This window comes from Haplochromis burtoni, unplaced genomic scaffold (genome assembly GCF_018398535.1).
Source record: "Haplochromis burtoni strain Fernald_Lab_line unplaced genomic scaffold, NCSU_Asbu1 Contig_41, whole genome shotgun sequence".
Classification (NCBI taxonomy): domain Eukaryota; kingdom Metazoa; phylum Chordata; class Actinopteri; order Cichliformes; family Cichlidae; genus Haplochromis; species Haplochromis burtoni.
In genome coordinates this window covers 671979-694925 of record NW_024582402.1, presented here as the reverse complement: position 1 = coordinate 694925, position 22947 = coordinate 671979, and the positions used below count along the sequence as shown (strand labels likewise).

At 37.6% G+C, this 22947-nt stretch overlaps 1 protein-coding gene across 1 annotated transcript in view; it reads left to right on the top strand.

The window, feature by feature from the left end:
- The window catches only part of clstn2a (calsyntenin 2a), a 157551-nt gene that overhangs the window by 107702 nt on the left and 26902 nt on the right, over positions 1–22947 (top strand). The window contains exons 3-9 of the mRNA XM_042219990.1: positions 5012–5207; positions 7306–7417; positions 7569–7665; positions 12510–12659; positions 15562–15747; positions 16413–16670; positions 18432–18553. Of these exons, the coding sequence (XP_042075924.1) occupies positions 5012–5207; positions 7306–7417; positions 7569–7665; positions 12510–12659; positions 15562–15747; positions 16413–16670; positions 18432–18553 (1121 nt within the window). The remainder of the gene's footprint in view (positions 1–5011; positions 5208–7305; positions 7418–7568; positions 7666–12509; positions 12660–15561; positions 15748–16412; positions 16671–18431; positions 18554–22947) is intronic.

Genomic DNA, 22947 nt, shown 5'->3' with positions numbered 1-22947 from the left:
GAGGGGCAAGGGTGACCGTGAGATCAGTGCTGAAGGCAAGAGAGTGAAGGAATCGAGGCTTAAAACCGCCTGATACTCTGCTTAGAAACCCTCTTTAATCAGGGTCTTACAGCTTCCTACCACACATACACACACACACACATACTGTCACAGTAAAGCTTTTGTGTTTCCCGCTCTGCACAGAGTCAGACAAATGTGCACAGACACACCAGATGGAGTCACAACAGTATTTGATTAAGAAACGGAATTAACATGATTGAATTTTCTGTTTCTCTGTTGAGGCTTGACTGAGAAAGTGGGTTCATATAAGGCTTTCAGTACTTTAGAAGTCACTACTTGAATTTTTCATAATCCTGTGTGCATTGCGTTATGAACCTAAAGATGTTTTCAACAGAGGTGACCAATGTTTCCGTGCTGTCTTTGGGTGTCAGAATGGGAATTTTCTACAAGCTTCCAGATGAAACCTATGACCTATGGTTTGAAGGTATAAGGAAATGCATATAAAACGATCACCAACTCAATATTGTATTGCAAAAAAAAAAAGCAGAAGAGTGTGCAGAACAAACTATTATGATGCCACTAAACCAAACTGCTGAATACGTAGAAATTTGCTGAATTAAAAGATTTAAAATTATGCTGATTATGTATTAAGTACAAAGCCATCAATTACCTCCAGGTGTCCAGGATTTGTTCCAGCTGAGAACAAGCAATTATGAATTAAGAGGAGTATTTCTTTTTCAAAAACCTATGATAATAAATAATGAAAAAAACACTGTATTTCTGTTACTGGGATAATTTTAGGGAATAATGCCAGAGATGATCTGAAGTTATGCAGCACTTTTATTACACTTAAATGTTTTACTTAAAAAATGTGTTCAGTAAGAAATACATCAAAATTTGATTTACTTGAAATTAATGTTATTATGAAATAACATCGTCACTTTGTGATTAGATAACCCTTTATGTATAAAGGGTAATTGTTGTTTTTTACTTGTTTATTGTCTATTATTTATTTTCTGAAATGAAAAATGACATGAAAAGGAAGAGAAGAAAGAAATTTAAATTGCATTTCTTGAATGTTTTGCTGTAGATTTCACGTTTAAGCGTCAGTGTTCGTAGATCCTGATTGCTGCGTGTATTTAAAGTACTTAGTAACAGTCACTTCTGTAGTAAGTCATTCACATCTGACATGTTACAACTGTTCCACTGTTGCTTAAATTTTGAAGCCCCGTTAATTAATTAATGTATCAAAATGAACTGTCATTTAGCTGCATGTATGCAGTCACCAATCACATCTGATTTCTTAAAAAAACACTAAAAAAAGTTTGCTGACTTTTAAAAAGCAGTAAAAAAACAAAACAAAACAACAACTTCAAAAAGCTTTTTTCTCCCTAACCCTAACCCTGTTATTTTCACAGTGCTGTTTTAATTAAGCAGAGCCATTATGAGCCACGGGGTCATAACAGAGGAGTCCGGTAAAACCTGTGAGTGCTTTTATAGCACCTAATGTTCTCGTTTCATTAACATCCATGTGGGTTATCAATCATCCAGTTCATGGTGAGTGGTTGAAAAGAAGGCAAAGAAGAAAGGTTTTAGATCTTCAATTCTTAACCCTCTCGAGGCAGGCGTTGCCGATTTGCAACAGTTAAAAACTAACAACCTGATTACCCCACATACATATTTTATGAGTTTTTTTTACTCAGAAGTACCACTGCAGGGCTTGGTTGTGCATTAGCAACAAAAAGTTTAATTTAAGCCTGAGAGGGTTAAACAACTGATGGAGAAACCTAGATATTTTAGGGGATAATCCAAATTTCAGCTGCCTTCTTTTTAGGCGCTCAAGAGTTCTTGTTTCATTAATCTGGATTTTGTTTTCTATTAAGTGGCACTGTCTCTAATTCCTAGTTTTTAAGGAGTGGTGTAACATGTTTTTTAATACAGACCTTTTGTGATGTATGGTTTGCAAATAGTGGCACTGACAAAAAGACTGGAGGTGACAGAGCTGAAGATATGAAGATTTTCATTAGCAGCGACGAGAAGAGACAAGATTAGTAATGAGCACATCAGAGGGAGAGCTCAGGTTGAGCGGTTTGGAGAAAAAGCTAGAGAGGCATGGGTGAGATGGTTTGGACATGTGCAGAGGAGGGATAGTGGATATACTGCACAAAGGATGCAGAGTCCAGGCTGTAGGCAAAGAGGAAGACCTCAGAGGAGGTTCATAGATGTAGGGAGTGATGCAGGGGCCGAGGGTTAATGTGACAGAGGAGGATGCTAGGGATAGAGTGAAGTGGAGGCAGATGATCTACTGTGGTGACCCCTAAAGGGAGCAGCCGACAACACAACAGTCTGTAAACAAATCTCAGTCAGTTGAACCATTTGTTATATCTGATTCCCCTGCTATCTCTCTCAACTTTTCTTATGAATAAAGGCTCAAACAAATAAGTTTCTCGGTAAGTCTATATCTGTGGCACACACACACACACACACACATACACAGAGGAACTTTGTTTAGCAGTGTTTAGTTATCATATAGACTATCACATTATCACTTTACAAGTGATAATCAGAAAACTATGCAACAAACAGACTTATCTGCGAAACATTTAGTGCACAAATTCAATTTAGAAACTTTACAAACTCAGTACATGAAGTGGAGGAAGTAGAGACTATAAGACATTCAAAAAGATTCAAAAATACATTCTGGAAAAACTTTTTAGGTCAAGCAAGTTTTATGATGGGCCATTGAGATGATACAGTGATGCTGATCTGGGAGGAGGAGCAGAAAGCTGATTTAGCCATTTGGACCTAAAGTTAAATTCTTCTTTTAAACAAGCTGCGTTTGATGTGGTTAAAATGAAGATTGAACAGAAAGTGTGAGCAGTCCAAAATATAGAAATGAAAGTTAAAAGAAATGAAATGCTCTGTCAAGTCATGCAATTTGCAGCGGGAACGCGCAAATTTGTTTTGGCTCCTTGTGACAACGTGTTAGCTTGCAGGGAATCATTTTCTCATTAAATGTATCCTTACTGTCCCTTTCCATTATTTTGGCAATTTAACATCCCAAGAAATACATGTTCCCCGACAGCTTGACATTTTGTGTCGATGCAGTTTATGCCGCTGAAGCATGCAGTGGAGTACCATCTATTTTAGATGATTGTTATTATCGAGCCATTTTTTGCTGACTCTTGAATTTTCCTCTCTTCCGTGGCGACGGGCCAGCTCCCTGAAGCAAAAATCTATGCATTTGGATATTTACTTTGAAAACTGACCCTTTTTCGCTCATGGTGTGCACGCCAAAAGATTGGGCTTCATTTCATCCATGCACGGCAGAAGGTTGAAATTATAGCATTCCCTCTGCTGATGAGGAACAAACTAAGTGGCGGGAAAGAAAATCTATATATGCATGCACATTATTAGGCTTGCATGGATGGGTGTGTGTGTGCGCAAAGTACTTGCAGAGAAAGTAGGAATCTGCTTGAAATCTCTGTTATTATCATTAACATATACATTGACACACCTTATTCCTCCTCTTCCCTCGCTCTCGCGCTCTCGTTCTTTCCTTGCTTTGTTATAAAGCTCTGTTTGGTTCTCGTTTAAAATGTAATCCAAAAAAACGCATTGGTCAAAACAGATGGAGCGAAAAACGTATTTCTATCCAACCTCCAAACTGTTAAGTGGAAGTACCTTTTCCTTCTTCTACCACTAAGTCAGCACTGTATTAAAATCACCCTATCTGGGCATATCTGAGACTATAGGCCTGTCTGTGCATGTACCGGCATGCTTATTTCCCTTTTTCAAATATTGTCTTTCTACAAATGCAAATTGTGTCCCACTGTGATATTGAGAAACTTGTCATTTCTACAAAATTTAAAAGGAGGACAATTCAGGGGCTGGGCATCTTGAAAATTCATAAGGGATCAAACTTTGAAGAGGACTATGTTTGGCTTCACCCTAAAGCAGATTTGCAAAGTTGAATCAGGTTAAAAGGATCTGTGTGCATGAGAGTGGAGAGGAGCTAAAGTGGAGAGAAGCCAGCGATGACAGGGAGCTTTGTCTTTGTGTTTGTTAGTGGCATTTCCTCTATGTCCCACTCTGTTCTGAGATATCAGCCAGCACAGGGTCAGAGCACACCAGCTTTTCATTGCCTCTGCAAAAAAGATTTCCCAAATCCCTGAAATGAACACTTGTGCCGGGGGATGAATGCCGCAGACGAGTCTAGAGTCACAAACACACAACACAATACACTGCCAGAGTGTGGTGAAAACACTTTGCAGACAGGACAAATTCACTCCTTTGTTGAGGTGGCGCAGCTCGACACAAATCAGAAATTATTTTTTCTCTTAACTACACCCCGGGAGCTCCGCAGTGTGATTTTGTGAGCTGCTCATGCTGACAAAGATTCCTGTGTCCAGAAATGGACTGAAATGTGAAGTGATAGCCAATCTGTAAAGAAAAATGCCAGCAGTGTCTATTGTTAGTTTTGCTTCATTACCCGCAGTTTGATTCATCTTTAACTATCTGAGCTGTTGGGTGGCTACTGCTGTGTTTGAGAAAATGGCTGGGAGGAAAAAAAGGCAGAAACAAACAAAGCAAAATAATAAGATTTTTACCAACAGTGCCATGAAAGAAAATTAAATGAATGAGGAGAGAAGAAATATTTCCCAAAGCTTTCTTTTTTTGTTGTTGTTTATTCACATAATGTGGACTTAAATTGCTTGTAGGTCTGATAGTTGTGCTGACTGCTTTCATGTTAAGTACCCATCAGTGTCTGTCCACTGATGAACCACATGCTGCTCAGATGTTGACTCTGTGTTGCCTTTGTCTTCTTCATCTTTGTGCCTATTTTTTAAAAAGAAAGATCAAAAAGAATATTTTTATTAGCCACCTAGCTCCTACTCGAAACTATCTAAAAATCAGTGTCTTTGCACTTCAAAAAACAAAACAAATACTCACTACTTCTGACTGTGTAATCCTTTTAAATGTAACATTTCCTCATTTCTGTTCCTCTTAGGGGAGATTTGTGCCTTTAAGATCAATGGCGAGGATGCTCCATTTGAGGCCGTGGTGTTGAATCGCACATCAGGAGAAGGAGTGCTGAGAGCCAGTAGCCCTGTGGACTGTGAGAGTCAGAAAGAGTACACCTTTATTATCCAGGCCTATGACTGTGGGGCCGGCCCAAGTGGTGCAAACTGGAAGAAATCCCACAAGTAAGACAAGCTGCGACTGTTCATGTGTCTGCATTCGATTTAGCTTTAATCAATAAAACGTCATTATGTTAAAGATTCTTTTTTATAGTGCGCCAAACATTTCAGGAAGTGCCTTGTTTATTTGTGCTTTTGTGAAATTCTGTATATTTTCTGAAAACTCTCTTATGAAAATGTAGTATTAAAACTGTCACATACAGCGCTGCCTGTTATTATTTATCTCAGTGTGACTCATTTGTGTAGCTGCAACTATAGCTGATTTATAGGGGGTGGACAAAACAACGTCTTACAAATAATAGATGTTATCTTCAAAATATACATGTCAGAGTTACAAAGGCAGCTGCTCAAGTGAGTCACATTAACTTCTGGGAAGCAAACACAACAAAACAATGCCAGTGTTTAAAAAACAGAAAAACATCTCCAGCAAAGTCGTTGTCATAAATGCAAACTGTGCAAATGTTTTGAGCCACCCCTGATTTCTTTATATTTCTTAGGTGGTAACAATAATAATAATAATAATAATGATAACAGTGGTGGTAGTAATGGGAAATAAGTGCATATAGGACTAAAAACAGAGTTTGTACAAACTTAATAAGTTTGAAAGTCAGTATTTGGTTAACCATCTTTCGACGCAGCATGAACTCTCTTAGGGAAACCTTCTTACAATTTCTTAAAATAACTTTTAGTAATAATTCTCCAGGCTTCTTGAAGGACAGTCAAAGCTCTTCCTTGGATGTTGGCTGCCTTTTGTTCTGTTCAGAGTGTCTGGGATCGTTGTCATGTTAAAAATTGAAGCCGTTGACAATCAGATGCTTTCCAGACTGCTTATTGCTTATAGCTCTTTGGGAATGACCTTGCTAGTGCAAAAAATAATATTTTATGCCTGTGTCATTTTTTATAGATTCAACTAAAGAAATTATAAAATCATTTATACAGTTTAAAATTTACATTCCTCTAAAAATGGACCGAAAAAAGGTCTGGACTGATAACTGTAAAAAAGTAGCCAAAGTATGTCGAGAAACTTTGAAAAACTTAAGACCACTTTTAAATGTTGCAAGCAAGTCTGGCTCCTTGGAAACGAAATATTTAAAATAAAATGAGGGGTGCCTCAGTACTTTGCCACAGTACTGTGTTTATGCAATGTCTGTGGCTTTGCATTCATTTGAATCTTTATTTTGTTCTAAAAGTGTAATATGCAAGTAAAAAGGCTCCTGTAGGTTTAGCTTTGTTTATAAATTCCTTCATAAATTACACTGCGAGTTACAAAAAAGAATAACTGTGATAATGAGATTGAGTCTTTCTTCTCCTATTTCCTTTCTTCTGTTGTTATTGTCTCTCAGTCCTTTATACTCTAGCAGTCACAGCTGTTGCAGATATGTCTGAAGATATGTCCTCCTAATGCTTTGTCAATATAATGTCTGTCTGTAAACTGTGTAGCGGTGCTATGTGAATTAGATTGACAGACAGGCAGACTGGCGTGGACAGCAGCAAATCAAACCCTCTGGTTCTCCAGTCAGAAGCACCAAGCAGCTAAAATAAGACACTGCTTATGGGAGAAGAGCGAGAAATGCAGAGAAATTTATCAGCTCAGGGATCTGTGATGAATTTCTTTAGTGGGAGATGAATGACACAGACTGTACCCTGTGTGTGTCTGTGTGTGTCACATTATCATGGCGTGACATTCTAAATAGGCCTCATTAAGCTAATGTCATTAATTAGCCAGATGTGCTTGCTCAGATACGGTGGGAGTTGCTGGCAGCAAAGGTCACCGGTGAAGAAAACTTCATGATACATCTGCGTTATTGCTTCATTTATATACTTTAGTGCACAAATGTTATCTGAGAGCTGCGTTAACCTTCCAGCTGATGATATTGTGAATTCAGAGTTGAATGTAGGGAGAGGAAAAGCAGGTGCGAGAAAAATTTGAAGCTTGAACAACAACAACCCAGCTTTGCAAAACATTCAGGGGATGAATCTGTGCTTTTTCCTTAGCCTTAGTCTTCCCATTTACCCATTTCAGCTCCACATTAATTACATATTTTACCTAGTGTGTAATCCCTCATACCAGCATCTTCTGTCTTCTACTTTTTCTTACATCCAGAGCTGTAGTTCACATCCAGGTGGATGATGTCAATGAGTTCTCCCCAATCTTTCGGGAGTCTCTGTACAAGGCATCAATAACAGAAGGAAAGATCTATGACAGCATTTTGCAGGTATCAGTTTTCTGTTTTTATCATTGCTTTATTGTTAAAATCAGTATGTCAGATGAATGAATATGGTCTAACAATGCCACAAGAAGCATACACAGCAACAATGTTATTAGTTGTGTTTGTGTTGGATTAAAGTGTATGTTGGTTGTTAAAGGTGGAAGCCTGGGACCAGGACTGTTCACCACAGTACAGCCAGATCTGCAACTATGAAATTGTGACTGCCGGGACGCCATTTGCCATAGACCGCAATGGTAAGTGTTTTTGTACATGCGTGGCTTATTGTCTGGCTGGAAAGTGATATGATTAGGAGCGATCACATAAAAAATAAAAATAAAAATTGGTCATTATTAACATTTCTTTTAAGTCAAAAACAAAAAATGATAAAAAAAAAAAATGTTTTGATGATAAAGGATTTAATTAAATGGTAAGAACATAAAGAATTGACCGAATAGGTTCAGGCTGAAGCTTTAGGTACTCACACCTGCTGTTTTCTAGCTGCAGTAAATATCACCAGAAACATCCCAAAGAACATAATAAATCAAGAAAAAGCATTAAACAAGTAGAAAGACTAATATTTCATAAACAGTGATAATCATACCTCACTGTTATATGTGTTTATGACCTGAGTTTTAAACACACAGATTTTTAATTCCCTATCACAATCACTCAACGCTTTTTACAGATATACATCTTTTTTAAAATATTGATCTTGACCTTGCTTTTTTAAACATACCTTTGAAACAGCCTCTGAATACGTCCTGGAAAGAGATTATTTTGTGCTTTGTACATTATCAGTGCAGTGCAGAGATCAACTAAGTCATAAAATATTAAAGCATGCAATTTAATAAACAGTCTTTTGGTTGGTTTATAATAATCTGATCTATTTATAATTCATTTAGCTTTCTTCTGTAGCAAATAAACTGAATTGATGTGTTTTGGATGTGTTTCCCCATACCTTCACACAATAGGTAATTGTGAAACTTTCAAGGAACAACAGAGTATGTGTATATATAACTTTTAAAGATATTGTTAATGTTATATAATATTACAGTTTTTAAGGCTTTTATGTTGAACATTTGGGAATTGTTTGTGTGAGCCTGTCGACATAATTTAAAGTGAATTACCACACTCAGAAATGTAGTGTGAGCCACTCTTGTGAAATTCTTTCAGATGTTTATGAATGTTTAATTCACTTTTACTATATTCAAAAGCTGTTCCAAACCTCTCCCCAGTGCAATATAAATTTGTGTCATTAGCAAATAAAGCAAATATTAACAATTTCGACATGCTACATATGTCATTTATGTACAGTATAAACAGCACAGGGCCCAGCACAGAACCCTGTGGAACCTCACAAGTAACCGTCACTAAATCATAGTCAGCATTATTTATACATCTATACTGATATCATTCATCTAGGTAACAATATAAACATAAGCTGATTGTCTCATTCCACTTCTTGCATAAGTATTTTGTGCTCTAAAGCTTTTTGAGGTCACACAGTGTATTTCTTGTTATCCAGTGCGTGTGTTACATCTTCTACTCATTGCATTACAGTTAAAGAGGAAGACCTATTTGCTTTAAACACAAACTAACAGTCACTTGATAGAATTGTGTATTTCAATCCTTCCAGCTCTGGGAAGTGGAGAAATTGTTCTTTAATTGGATAATGTGTTTTTCTTCACTTTTATATATTGGAATGGCTTTTGTTGTGTTTTCTTGGAAATATACTTGAAACAAATGACTGTAGACACTCTACACAAGTTTGTATTGACAACATCTTCATCTACACCTTCCTTGTCTCTTGACACCACAATCTTATTGGCTAAGCAGTTACGATAGTTTGCTGTTTAACTTCTTTTCAAACTACTTTAACTCTTTATTTTTTTTTAAAAAAAAAAAAGAAGACTGTTAAACACTCATTTTATGGTAATAGTCAATTTAATTTAGTCTAATAGCACTTGTTAATTTACTTTAGATGTCATATATTTAGAGCACAAAAGCATTTTGCCTGGAGAATAACAAAATATAGTGTATTTTGATATAGTAGTGGCTCTCCACCTTACACCTTACTGTATTTGTAGCACAATCTCTTATTTTGTTGGTAAAAATCATTTTTAATTTTTATCATATGAGAAATTTTTTACATTTCCAATACAGTTACTCTAACTTTAACGGCTGTGAGGTTCTTGTCCCACTTGAACACAAACAGAATGCCCAATGTCTTCAAAAGAAGAAAACTATTCCTCAGCCATACATGTAATGTTGTGATCTCAGCCAGCTGAAATTTGCCAAAGACGAACATGAGACAGCCCGAGAATACTCCGAAGACTTTAAAATGAATAATGGAACGGGCCATGGAGAACAACTTTGTGTAAAGGCATAATATCGAGGATGATTTTAAAGTAACGCTGTCTGCTCAGCAGATTAATGTTAATGCAACAATAAAATACATCTTGAAAAGGGAAAAACAGACAACTGTGAAATATTCCTTTTTATTGGAATAATACTGTAATACATGAGGTAGCTTTTTATTGGTTCATAGCTCAAAAGTTACTTGACAGATAGCTGCCTTCCTCTTAAATTGTTTTGAGTTTTCCCATGTTCCTTTGTGGCTTTACGCCAGTCCTACTTGACTGGAGGAGTGTATTTTATTTTTGATTAAGTGCTATTCTGAGCTTATCAGCCTATATAAAATTTCAGCTTTGGGATTTGCACTACTGTCTCTCTGAGCCTGCACATCCACACTGATCTGTGTAATCCAAACAGACACATACACTGCTTTCTTTACTGTATCTCCCTCTCTTAGGTTCGTATTTAATATTTTGTCTTATTACTTTTTGAGTTCAACCTCCTGGTCTTTTTCTCTCAGTCTTTTACCGTTGTCTGGCTCATTCAATTTAAAGCCCTTACAGGCACAATATTATTGTTCGGAAGAAACATATTAGTTGGACTTCCTTTATAGAGAAATGCTAATTTTGTGAACTGAGAGAAGTGCAAGACAAGATAAAGCGTAAATGGGCTGCAGCATGTAGTTCTGCTAATGGATGTGGCGTAAACTGTAATCTTAAAATTAGACAGTAAATTTAGAATTAAAAATGATCGAACCCAAAGCACCATTGTTTAGACTGGTTTAAATGGGCTTCAAGCCAATGTTACATGGGGTAAGATGTTGCAGCAGCTCTTTAGAAAAGAACATCCTGTTTTGTGATTACAGATACTACTTTTTGTACTCATTCATCCTTCTTTAAATGAATTCAAAATCATCTGTAAGGAAATATTTTTTTAGGTATTGATAAATAAAATTAGAAAGTTTTACTTCATATTCTTTTTGACTGCTGACACTGACATAATTTACTATAATATTGCTTAGATCTGCGCAGACATACTAGCAATTTAGAATGACCAGTGGATAATTTATTCTCATATATAATACTGAGCATTGCTTTATATTTTACTGGATAAATGGGAAAAGACGCAGGGAGTTTTGCAACATGTGCAAGCATATGTGCAAATACAGAATATAAGACAACAGTTCTAACAAGCTTGAAAGTCAACATTTTGTATGACCACCTTTATTATTTCCTAACATTGTCAAACTGAGGAATGAACCTGTTGCTTTCCCCCCACGTTTTTCCATCTGCTTTAGATTTTTTTTAAGGCCTGCCATGTCTTACTTTCTCCTTCACTTGTTCAGTGTCCTCAATATTTTTACGGACACACTGCACACCACACTGAGATATGTCTAATCATCTATCTATTTATTTCATGCCTGTCAAACTGTGTTATCAGCCCTTTCAAAGTAATGCAAACCTTAAAGGGATATTCCGGCCTATTGTTACTGTATTTTAAAAAGCATCATAGTACTCAAAATCAGTGCAGGACAAAATATCAAAGTATTATCAAGTATATGATGACTCATTAGATATTGTATTTATATGACATATTTAAATAAAACGATTTTTTTCTCTAAATGTCTTCATTTTTAATCTTTTTAGTGTTTAACTAACTTTCTTAACTCTCCTGGCTCCTCTTCATATTAGGTCAAAAAGTAAATTAAAAAATTATGTTTAATTTGCTTATTTGGCCTCTCTTTAAAAAACAAAATATGAAGATTGTTGCTTTAGGTCACATCGATGCAGAGTCATTACACTCATTTTATTTCATTTTGTTAAACAAAACTATTACCAAACTGCTAAACTAAACTAACCGATAAAGTGGTTAAAAAATTATAAATCAGCCACCTGGAGAAAGGTTCTCTGCTAATAAACAGAGATGGGAAATTGTCCTTCACTGTTCACACCAGCAGCAGATCAAACACTCACTGTTGGAGTTTTTGGTAAAAACTGTCTGATTCTGACCTCCTTGCCTTTCTTCCTCTGACATTTCTCTTTTTTTTCTTTCTTTCTTTCTGTTCTCTGAACTGATTTTCTTCTCTGCCAGCAGCCAAGCCTCCAGATGCAGCACAAAAATAGTTTCAGTTGTCTTCTGGGGTCTGAAAACACAGTCCTTAATGCCAATGTTACAATAATCTCTCCAAATCCAAACCAAGTTTCCCAAATCAGTAAATATGTACGCATCAAGCTGTCACAAGCTGTCAAAAAACCATCATAAAACAGAAACATTCAAAAAGCTTAAGGACAGCATTATGTCAGAAAGGTACATCACCAGCATGAACTTTAACAGAGAACATCACAGGAAAAATGTGAAATGCTAATAATTATCTTTTACAGTTAGCTGGCAGTGAGTCACCCAAGGCCTCTTATTGAAAATGTACAGACTCGTGGCATCTCCTCTTCTCAAAGCGTTACCCTGGTGACAGGTGAAGATAATCCATCAGTGTGGTTTTACATTTACTGTTTACAGAGAGGTTTTAATATTCAAATGTAATACAAGGTTACTGGACCTTGAGTTTTCAGTAAAAGGCTTCAATAAGTACAAAGAGCAGTTTCTTTAATGCCAGGTCGTTTCCAATTATTGCTCAGTGGGAAGCGCTGCTTGCTTTGTTATTGCCAAATACAACAACACAACAGCTTTTTTTCTCCGCTGGTGAAAAATCATAATTATATTTCCATTGTGTTTTTGTTTTCCGCAGGTAACATCAGAAACACAGAGCGGCTGAGTTATGACAAACAGCAGAGCTACAAGATTATGGTGACGGCCTTTGACTGCGGTCAGAAGAGGGCGAAGGAGGATGTGGTGGTGCATATTGAAGTAAAGCCTGTCTGCAAACCTGGATGGCAAGGTTAGATGAAGAAATAGTCCCTTAAGTATTTGCATGCTACCTTAATTTACCTGCCAGTAATGGACAAAACTGACTTGCATCTGTATTTGGATAAAATATGCTTACACTTTTCCTAAATGTTAGCAGTGGCCTCAAAATTGATGGAGGCAATTCAGTGAATTTTCTGTTTTTTTGGCATATCCTTTCCCTCAAGGGAATTCTCTTATTTTAGAATCAGCATCTCTCGAGGAAATCAGAGACCTGACAAAAAACCTCCGAAGGGAAAGTTGACTAGATTGTGGGTTTTTTCTTCCTCCTTTAACATGGCAGCAGCTTGGCATTCGAGTCAGCCTGTCTCCCCTGCTGCTTCACCTGTCAACACTGACAGCATCTCAAGAGTCAAGTTCACACAGGAATGAAAGAGGAAGACAGAGAAAGATAAGAAGAGAGAGGGGAGATGGGGAAGAGGAAGGAGGAAAACTCGAGGGAGGAAAGGAAGAAACAAAGTTACAGTGAGGGAGAGAGGTGATGGGTATTCTTACAGCTTTAATCTGACCAGTATACAGCTTACTGTGTAGCTGATGGTAGGAAACCTCAAAATGTACCAGGTAGCTGTGGTTCTGTCTGAAAGAATGTGTTTCTTTAGCCCGCGTTGGTTGTGTTGTTTTTATATCTACCACGACCATATCTAACATCTAACCCATCAGGAGCTTAAATTGATCCCCATCATATTCACAAAGGTTTTGCAAAGCTGAAAGATAAAGTAAGCCAAAGCAGCTATTATTTATCCATGAACCAGCCTGCTCTTTGACAATTTCTAAGTACACAGAAAATCCTGTGGGGGGCTTATTATTTTCTGAACTATTTTTAGGACATTCTAAGCTTGTGTTACTGACAGTGCAGCAATGACAGCAAACAAGAGACACAGAGTTCATGACCATTGTCTTAAATCTGAAGCCAAGGACACAAGTTGTCTTTGTATATCTTGAGAAAAATGTGGTATTTAAATAAAAAATACAAACAAAAAATTGCAGAGGTGGTTTACGAAGTTTTTCAAGCCGTGAAGACTGCAGGTATGAACATCAGGGGGGCATCACAGGGAAGCTGAGTAGCTTCTTTATATCTTGCAAAGACGGCAAAAGAAGCCAGCAGGTCGCTAAGTACTGTAAACATAACTAAATGAAAGTGATCTAGATTAAGAGATTACATTACAGACGGCTGAAGATCTTTAGTTTGAGTCCCGTATGATTCATTCTGACCAAGGAACTGCTTTGGCTACAGTTTAACAGTTTAAGTTATTTTTGTGTAACTTTTTATGATCCAAAACACATTCACGTTTGGTTTATTACTATAGATAAAATATTGGTGTAAGCAGATCTTTCATAGATTAAAGTCCAAGGTAAGCAAAATCCATTAAAACCAGGAAACTAAAATCATGATGAGAAAGACCAGGCAGAAACCAAAAACACAAAGGGCTAGGAGAAACCAGGAGGAAAAAATTAGAAGACATAAGGGAACAGACACAAGTATAAGACGGGACTATAAATACACTGGGAGCTGACTGGCGAATGACAGTTGGAGATAATCATGTAATCAGGGGGAAGACAAGGACGGGAAGGAAAACTGACACAGTTCATGAAAGAAATCTAACCTTCAAAGCAAAACAGGAAGCGACCAAGAGACACAAACTAAACAAGGAGACAAGAATAGTCACTTAAACAGGAAGACGGGGAAAAGGAAGCACTGGAGGACAAAGGCATATGACATAGAAATGAATCAGAGCAACACCTTCAGGCAACGACAATCACTTTGACATAAGTTGGCATTAAATAAATCATATTAGTCCAAAGGGATCACACAAAAATACTAAAAAATAGTGTGATTTCAAGTGGTTTTGGCTGTGGGGTAATTTATTGAGGGATGTGTAATACTGAGCGCAACATCACACAAGATAAATATAATAGAAACACTAATTATTTCTAAAGGTCATCTCCATGTCATAGGCATTAACACAACAGAACTAAAGAAAAAACTAATTTAAGAATACAGGAGTCGTGTCTATTTTTATACCAAAACATCCAGCATTGCTCAACATGAAACTACTGACAGGAAAAATGTCTCCTGGAGCTGGAGGACTCTTCTTGTTGCTCACAGAGAAAAATAGAGAATTATTTTTAAGCTGCAGATGGTATCAAAGTGTTATCATGTCGAATCGCGCTTGATCTCATGTGCTGCTAACATCCTCATCAAAGTTGCATTATTCTTTGTAATTTGGCTCATAAAAGAGCCCATACTGCACGACCATTAACCCACGTTTAGCTTAATGTAAAACCATTAATCCATAGTAGCTTATGAATAAAACATAATGCAGTGATGCATTCAGGCCAAGTCCTCTGTACACATAACCTTATTTATCATCTATGTGTAAAGGTCGGCTGTGCCTCTGCAGCTGCTCTTTTGAAGAAGTCTCCCTGGCATTAATACAAGCTCCACCTCACCTCTCACTTCTCTTTGCCTACCTTATCACAGTCTGTTTCTCTCTGTGTGATTTTTCTCAGGAGACTTGATATCATATTGTGTGGGTTTAGCAAGAGCTACCAGGTTTCCACCACCAACACAGAGATTTCTATAAGGAAAAATCAAAGTTATGAATCTCTTTCACCACCATGATTCAGTAAATATAAGTAAACACCTTGTTGGATGACCCTTCCCATCCTGTTTATAAGATGTGATTTAATATCAAGCCCATTACAACTTGTGTCATGATGGCTAATTTCCTTCTTATGTAATATGGGGTGAAAAGATCATTCAGATAACTCCAAAGAGCAACTGAATACCTTCAGGTTCACAGCAAAAGACCACTGATATGACTAAATAAACTCCCTAAGGTTTACAAACTGTTGCAGTGATTTTGTCCTTTCAGGTTGGAACAAACGGGTGGACTATGAGCCTGGGACTGGGAGCAAGCAGCTGTTTCCCAAGATGCACTTGGAAACGTGTGGAGGTCCCTTGTCTGGCGTGAAAGCAATGGTAGAGCTGCAGACAAATCACATTGGAAAGGGCTGCGACCGCGAAACATATTCTGAAAAGTCTCTGCAAAAACTCTGTGGTGAGGAAAAAAGGAGTGTGGGTGGAGGGTAAATTAATCTAAATGGAAGTGAGGAATGTTGATGCCCTGTTGAAATAGGGTGGTGCCATTTTAAATGGACTCTGATAATAATGAGAGACATGGAAAACTTTAATTCGAAGAATGAAAAACTTCTTGACATCTGAACTCTCGATGCATTTTAATAAGCCAAATGCCTGTATGCCATTTTACTATTCCAGAGTGACATTACATCCCATTAATAGCTTGAGGCAAGTTTATACAGTAAATGTGAAAACGCTGTGAAACTGTGCCTTCAAATCTGATAGGTAACTTTATTCATTTGTAATTATTGCCAGAAAGGGGGAACAGGTAATTGGATTACTTTTTTACCGGAGAAAAAATAAGCTTGTAAAGGTTTTGTGCATTAAACATTTTGTGCTTTTTGAACACCCACTCCCAACAAAGAAACAAAACTCAATTAAAAACAGTCCATCGGATCATTTCAACCAAGCACAAAATTAAATTAAATTGAAAGAAAAACACATACAGATGGCAGCTTTACCGAATTGCATTGAAGTTTCTAATTATGCTGTGTCTTTGTTGCAGGATGAATGTTGACTATATAAGTAGACTGCATGCTACATTAGGATAGATGGATTTATTAATCATGGCTTTGTGACTTCCAGGTGCAGCATCAGGCAGCACTGACCTCCTTCCTGCCCCCAGCCCTTCCACAAACTGGACAGCTGCTCTGCTGACGGACAGCGGCAGAGACAGCGACCTTATCTACAGATTTGATGGGCGTCAGGCTGCAAATGTCCCAGATCACGTGGTGCCACAAAACCTGACAGACCAGTTCACCATAGCAACATGGATGAAGCACGGGCCCAGTCCAGGACTCAGAGCCGAGAAGGAAACCTTACTGTGCAGCTCTGACAAGACCGGTGAGGAAATCATTTCACTGTGCTCACTTATAAGATCCAGACCACACAAAACTAAATGGCAAATTAATCTTTTCATTAGATTCAGTTTGCTGACATTTGAAGACCAGTATGTTCCTCCTGCAGCACTACTGGAAACCACTGACCTTTCAGTGACACTTAAACATTTTGTGCTTTGTCCTACATTGCGAAACATACCATAAGCATGAGCCCTATCGCAAATCAATAATAAAAAAACCCAAAAACATTTCAAAACAACCGGGTAATTAAGCTGAGACCAAAGCCCACAGTGGCAAAGGCTCTTTAAAACTTTTTCCCCACTGCATCTCTGAACTGAGCTGCCTGCACTGTGTAATTAAACAAGCCATCTGCACATTGCACACGCTCACAATGGTCTCACAGATGGCTTATTAGCTTACGAAATTAGTAGCCTGATCTTGTAATGCAAAACTGCAGAGCAGTTTATTGTAGACCACCAGCATCTTTTAAACCACTTTTTATTTGTAATCTTTTTGCTTAAGGATGTGAAAAGTACCAACAGTTTCAATGTGCAGCCCAGCTGTGAAATAAAATGCCCATGTTTTGAATCCCATCACTCCTCTGGGTGTGCCAGATGATATGCAGGGCCGGTGATGAGCCATATCACAATCACATTCATTTTCATGCCATTATAGTAATAACTCATGTATGAAGAGTATATAATATGTTCCTAAATGCATGATCGCACTGAAGTCTATCATATTCAATTGATTTTTTTTAAACAAATGTTCCTATTTTTATATTGAAGAGTTGAAGAGTAATAGAAAAACAGAAAAATCCAGAAAAACACACTATAAATGAAATTAGCTAATTCTGACTTCTGGCAGAAAACTGTATTAGAATTAGAAGCAATCGTCCCTTTTACACGTCTTATGACTTAATCACACTAGAGTAAAAATGGGAAGGTAACCTCTTTGCAACAAGGAAAATTGGTGGTTGGCTGGTGATTACGTTGATTTATTTATTTTTTTACATTGTTTGTAAATAGCTGCCGTGACCAGCTCGGCATGCAACACTCACTGCTTTCACTCACAAGCCAATTGCACAGGTCGCCTTGTGGGAGGGAAGTTGCAGCCAAACAATCGCAGTCTCAGACAGATTGGCAAATGTTTGCAAATAATTTTCATCTAACTTAAAAAATTCCATTATGATCTCTGTCTTTGAAGTATGCATTTTAAAGGCAATTGGATTGGAAGTTAAGTCACACAGTCACGGTAATTTGGCCATCCTGCAGTCTACAACCACTTCTTTTCCATAGTGTGACTGGAGCATTAGCACTGCTTAATAAAAAACTTGTGATAAATATCTTTATTATATGATTATATGCTAAATAAATATTGGTTTTCACACCAGTGAAAGACTAAAGTTGGTTCTTCCATTAAAAACACCAAAATCTATTAAGTTAAGTACCAGCTCCTCAGTGCGGGTATGTGTCCATAAGGAAAAAAATGCAGATATGCAAGCGGCTCAGACCACACTCACTAAACTGCCTTTGTTTAGTTGACTGATGTGGAAAACCCATTTGATGTGAAAGTAAAAAGCTGTACTCTATGCCAATTTTTGAACTGAAGGAAAAAACAAAATTACTGACATGAACATGAGCAACATCAATTTTCCTTGAAATAAACCTGCTGATTAGAACATTGTGTAATTTAAAACTGCACTATATTCAAATGTGTGCATGTTTTTGTATGACCATGCCTCTTCTTGGTCTTCCCATTGTAGAGATGAACCGCCACCATTATTCTCTGTATGTTCACAACTGCCGCCTGGTGTTTCTGCTCAGAAGAGATTTCACTCAGCTTGACACTTTCAGACCTGCTGAGTTCCACTGGAAACTGGAGCAGGTATGAGTACATATTTGTGTGTGAGTATGTGTCCTATTTAAATCTGCATATAGATTCAGGGTGATTCTGTAGAGCAGATAAAGGGCTTTTATTCATTCTATAGGGAAGGGAGAGGCTTTTCATTTTAATTATGAAGGCCTTTCATGGCTTTTGTCTGCTTGGTGCATGATATAATAGAGTAAAAGACACCACTATCCTACACACGTACTTAGACTCACACAGAAGTACAGACCAAAAGAGGAAAGTCTGTTTAGTTATGGGTAATAGCTCACCCAGCAGCAGATCTCTACTACCTGTCATGCCTCTGGAGAGTTGTTGAACTAATTTGCACTGAAGGTATGTGTTTCAGTCCTGCAGGGAACCTTTAAGAGGTAAAAAGTTGCATCATGCAGTATAGTGTTGCGTCTACAAGAAGAATGCAAATAAGAGAGTTTTTTTTTAATCTCACTGAATGTTGCAGGCAGTAACTATTGCATTAAATAAAATGCACTGCAGGGAGGTAAAAAGTTTCAGTCTTCAAAGCGACTTCTGTTTTTAACCCTGTCTGTTTAGAACAATGCAGGCTGTCAAACTGATGTTTAAAGGTCAGGTACATCAGTGACAGGGACACTTAAATGAGAATCATCTGGATAAAAGGAAGCTACTCCCCGCAGCTCTTGAAACAGGCGTTGGTGAGAGTTGCATTCAATTCCGTTTTATTTACAGAGCACCAAATCACAACATCTGCCTCATGGTGCTTTAAACTTTAAGGTAAAGGTTAAGCAAGATGAGAACAAAACACAGACTGATGGCAAATTTAATGATATGTAACAGCGGTATGTAAACACCTAGAGAGTGAAAAGAGATGAGTAAAAAGAAGTGCTCAGCTTAACACAGCACCTCAGCAGTCTCAGCCTATAGCAGCATAACTAAGTGATGCTTCAGGGTCAGAGAATCTAGCCCTAACTATAAACTTTATCAAAAACGTGTGGTCTTAAAAAATGTAATCTTAAAAATGGAGAGGTTGTCTACTAGGAGCCTCCCCCCCAAACTGGGAGCTGTTTCCAGGCTGACAGGGCCTTGGCAAGAGTTGCATTCAAGGCCTCCCATTCTACTTTTAGAAACTTTAGCAGCCACAAGTTGCCTGGAGTATGAGAGAAAGGACCCTATTAGACTAATATGGTCTTTAAGATCGGATGGAGCCTGATTTTTTAAGACCTTGTATGTGATGAGAAGGATTTTAAATTAAATTCTGGATTGAACAGGGAGCCAGTGAAAAGAAGTCAATATGGGTGAAATACATTCTTCTATATCTTTCTGTTTGTATTCTCACTGGAGTGTTTTGGATTAACTGGAAGCCTTTTTAGGGAACTTTAGAATAGCCTGATAGTAATGAATTGCAATAATTCAGCGTAGAATGAATGCCAGAATTAGATCTTCAGCATCACTTTAGGATATTGCACAGATGAATAAAAACACCCCAACATATTTGTTTAATGTGCATCTTAAAGGACATAGGCTAGCATTTATAATGTAAAAAGTATTGGTCTCAGCACTTAACCTTGTGGAATTCCAAGGTTAAGAAGAAGACTAACCATTAAAAAAATGGATCTGCTAAATAGGCACGATTCAAACAAGGGAATTGCAATTCCTTGAACACCAATAGCACGTTTTAGTCTCTATAGTAAAATGTACATTTTTTTTATTTTGATTGAAAATTTAGAGTCAACTCCAATTCCAAAAAACCAATGGCATACTTGGGAATGCAATAATTTTTTTTTCATAAACATAGAAAAATATTGAAACTAAGAAAGTGTTCAATTTTAAGAAAAATAGTTGATTATGAATTTGATGGCTCTAAAGAAATGTCTAAAAAATGTTGGGACAAGGCAATGCTTAGCACTGTGTAGCATCCCCTCTTCTTGTAACAATAGTTTGTAAACATTAGGGAACTGAGGTGACCAGCAGCAGGACTTTTGGGAGAGTAATGTTGCCCCATTCTTGTCTCGTATGGGATTGTACCTGCTCAACAGTCCTGGCTCTTCTTTGTCATATTTTTATTCACAATGTGCAAAAGGTTTTCAGTCGGTGAAAGATCTGCAGGCGGCCCTGCCCAGACTCAAAGCCATGCTTTTGTAACAGGTGCAGTATGCGGTTTAACATTGTCTTGCTGAAATTTGCAAGACCTTCTCTGAAGGAAAGGCCTCAATAGGCTACTTTAGTGCCTGTATATAACTTTCAGCACTGATTGTGCCTTTCCAAATGCGCAACCTGCCCATTCCATAGGGAGTAATGTACCCCATAAAATCAGAGATGCAGGCTTTTGAAGTGAGCGCTGATGAGAAGCAATTCAATTCCATTCAATATAGCGCCAAATCACAACAAAAGTCGCCTCAAGGCGCTTTATATTGTAAGATAGGCCCTACAATAATACATACAGAGAAAAACCCAACAATCAAATGACCCCTTATGAGCAAGCACTTTGGCGACAGTGGGAAGGAAAAACTCCCTTTTAACAGGAAGAAACCTCCGGCAGAATCAGGCTCAGGGAGGGGCGGGGCCATCTGCTGCGACTGGTTGGGGTGAGAGAAGGAAGACAGGATGGTCCGGCTCCTCCTGATGTGGCGCCCATGTTTTCTATAAAGATTCAAATTTTATTTTATATGAACGGAGGTGTTTCTTGATCACATACAGCCTCTTTTCATGACAGAGCTTTAACCTGCGTGAAAATGTGACAGCGATTTCTGGAACTCGTTCCACGATTTGCAGTTTCTTTGGAGATTGGTGAACCTCTGCCCATCTTTACTTCTTAAACAATCATGTGTCTTTTTTTCCACCACTTACTTTTCGACCCTTTTGTTGCCCCAATTTTCTGCGACGTGTTGCTCCCACCAAATTGAAAATGAGCTAATATTTTCATGAAATCGCAAAATGTCTCCATTTAAATATTTGATATGTTTTCTATGTTCTATCATGAATAAAATATTCAATTTTCAAATTATTTCTGATTTTATTTACATTTTAAACAGCAGCTCAACTTTTTTGGGAGATTGTGTTTGCATTTACATATTGTCTGTTACTGAAACAGCATGACATTTGCCGAGCTCATGAATATGTGACTCATTTCCCTTCCTTAAAGGCTGTCTTTCCTCTTTAACTCGCGCTTAATCAACTCAGCGAACGATTGTCTGTTTGGCGCCGTTGTTGTTGTTATCACGTTGCTCTTAATTCTTAAGCGTTTGTATTAAAATCAAGGCTTCCACCAAGTTTAGCTGCAAAGTTTGTGTTTTGTGAAAAGGGCAGAAGTTTAATCGCCCAAATATATGTGCAGAAAGAAAGCAGCCAGAAAGTAATGTTGTTAAATCATTCACATGGTTCAATTTTTCATCTGATTATTTTATCAGAAGGGTTGTTTTCGCCCTCTGCCACAATTTTGAGTCATTTTGAGTCTCTTTATTGTGTCTGCATGGTGTTTGCGTTTTTTTTATTATGTTTGGGCTTAAATGTAACCACTGAGTAAAGGAAGTCTCACAGTATAGAAGATCATAAAATCCCTCATGTCTAAATAAGTTTGATGATAACCCAGCTCACCACTGTAATAATGAATGCTAGCTGTATAACTAATCTAATTGTTTACTCTTGGGATGGCACATTTATCAGCCATATTTTGAAATTATTAGAAAATGCCTCATAATTATGGAGAGTTCTCAGAAGTTTTCACTCACAAAGCAGATTATAAGAGATTTGTATTTGGTCTTTTTGTCAGTGCAATGGTGCATCTCAACCCTGGCTTATGGTTTATATTTTATCTGTAGGTTTGCACTGAAAAATATATGCAAATTCATTTTCTTGGTTTTTTCCTTCTTCTTTTTTTTCATTGTGAGGGCATATGCGGTAATTCCCTGCATTCATACAAACATCAGTGTATCTTTTGGTTGTCATCTTTGTTAGTGGTGGTGTGTACCTTCCAGGCACAACAGTTGTTTGTTGCAGGTCACAGGTACAACAAAATGTGTTTTTCTCAGGTGTACCTTCCAGCCAGGTAGCTGTTTGTTCTAGGTCAAAGGTAGATTGAAAAGTGCTTTCCTCAGTCCACTGTTATTTTCTCCTGTGGCCCACAGAGGTGGATGTGACAAAGAGAAGGGCACCCAAGCAGCAGATTGCTAAGTTTTCCAAGCAAACAACCTCAAGACATGGTTCTATTTCTGCTTTGCTTTTTCTCATTCTCTCTGCATCTGTTATCTTTCTCCTATTACCTCTCTCTTGCTCAGTCTTTGCTATTACACGCACACAGACACACACACACACATATATATAGTTCATAGTTCAGATAGTGGGGATCCCATTTGCTCCTTTAGCTGGATCTTGTGAAAGACCGTGGAGGGAGTATGCTGTACAGTCAAAGAGAATTTGTG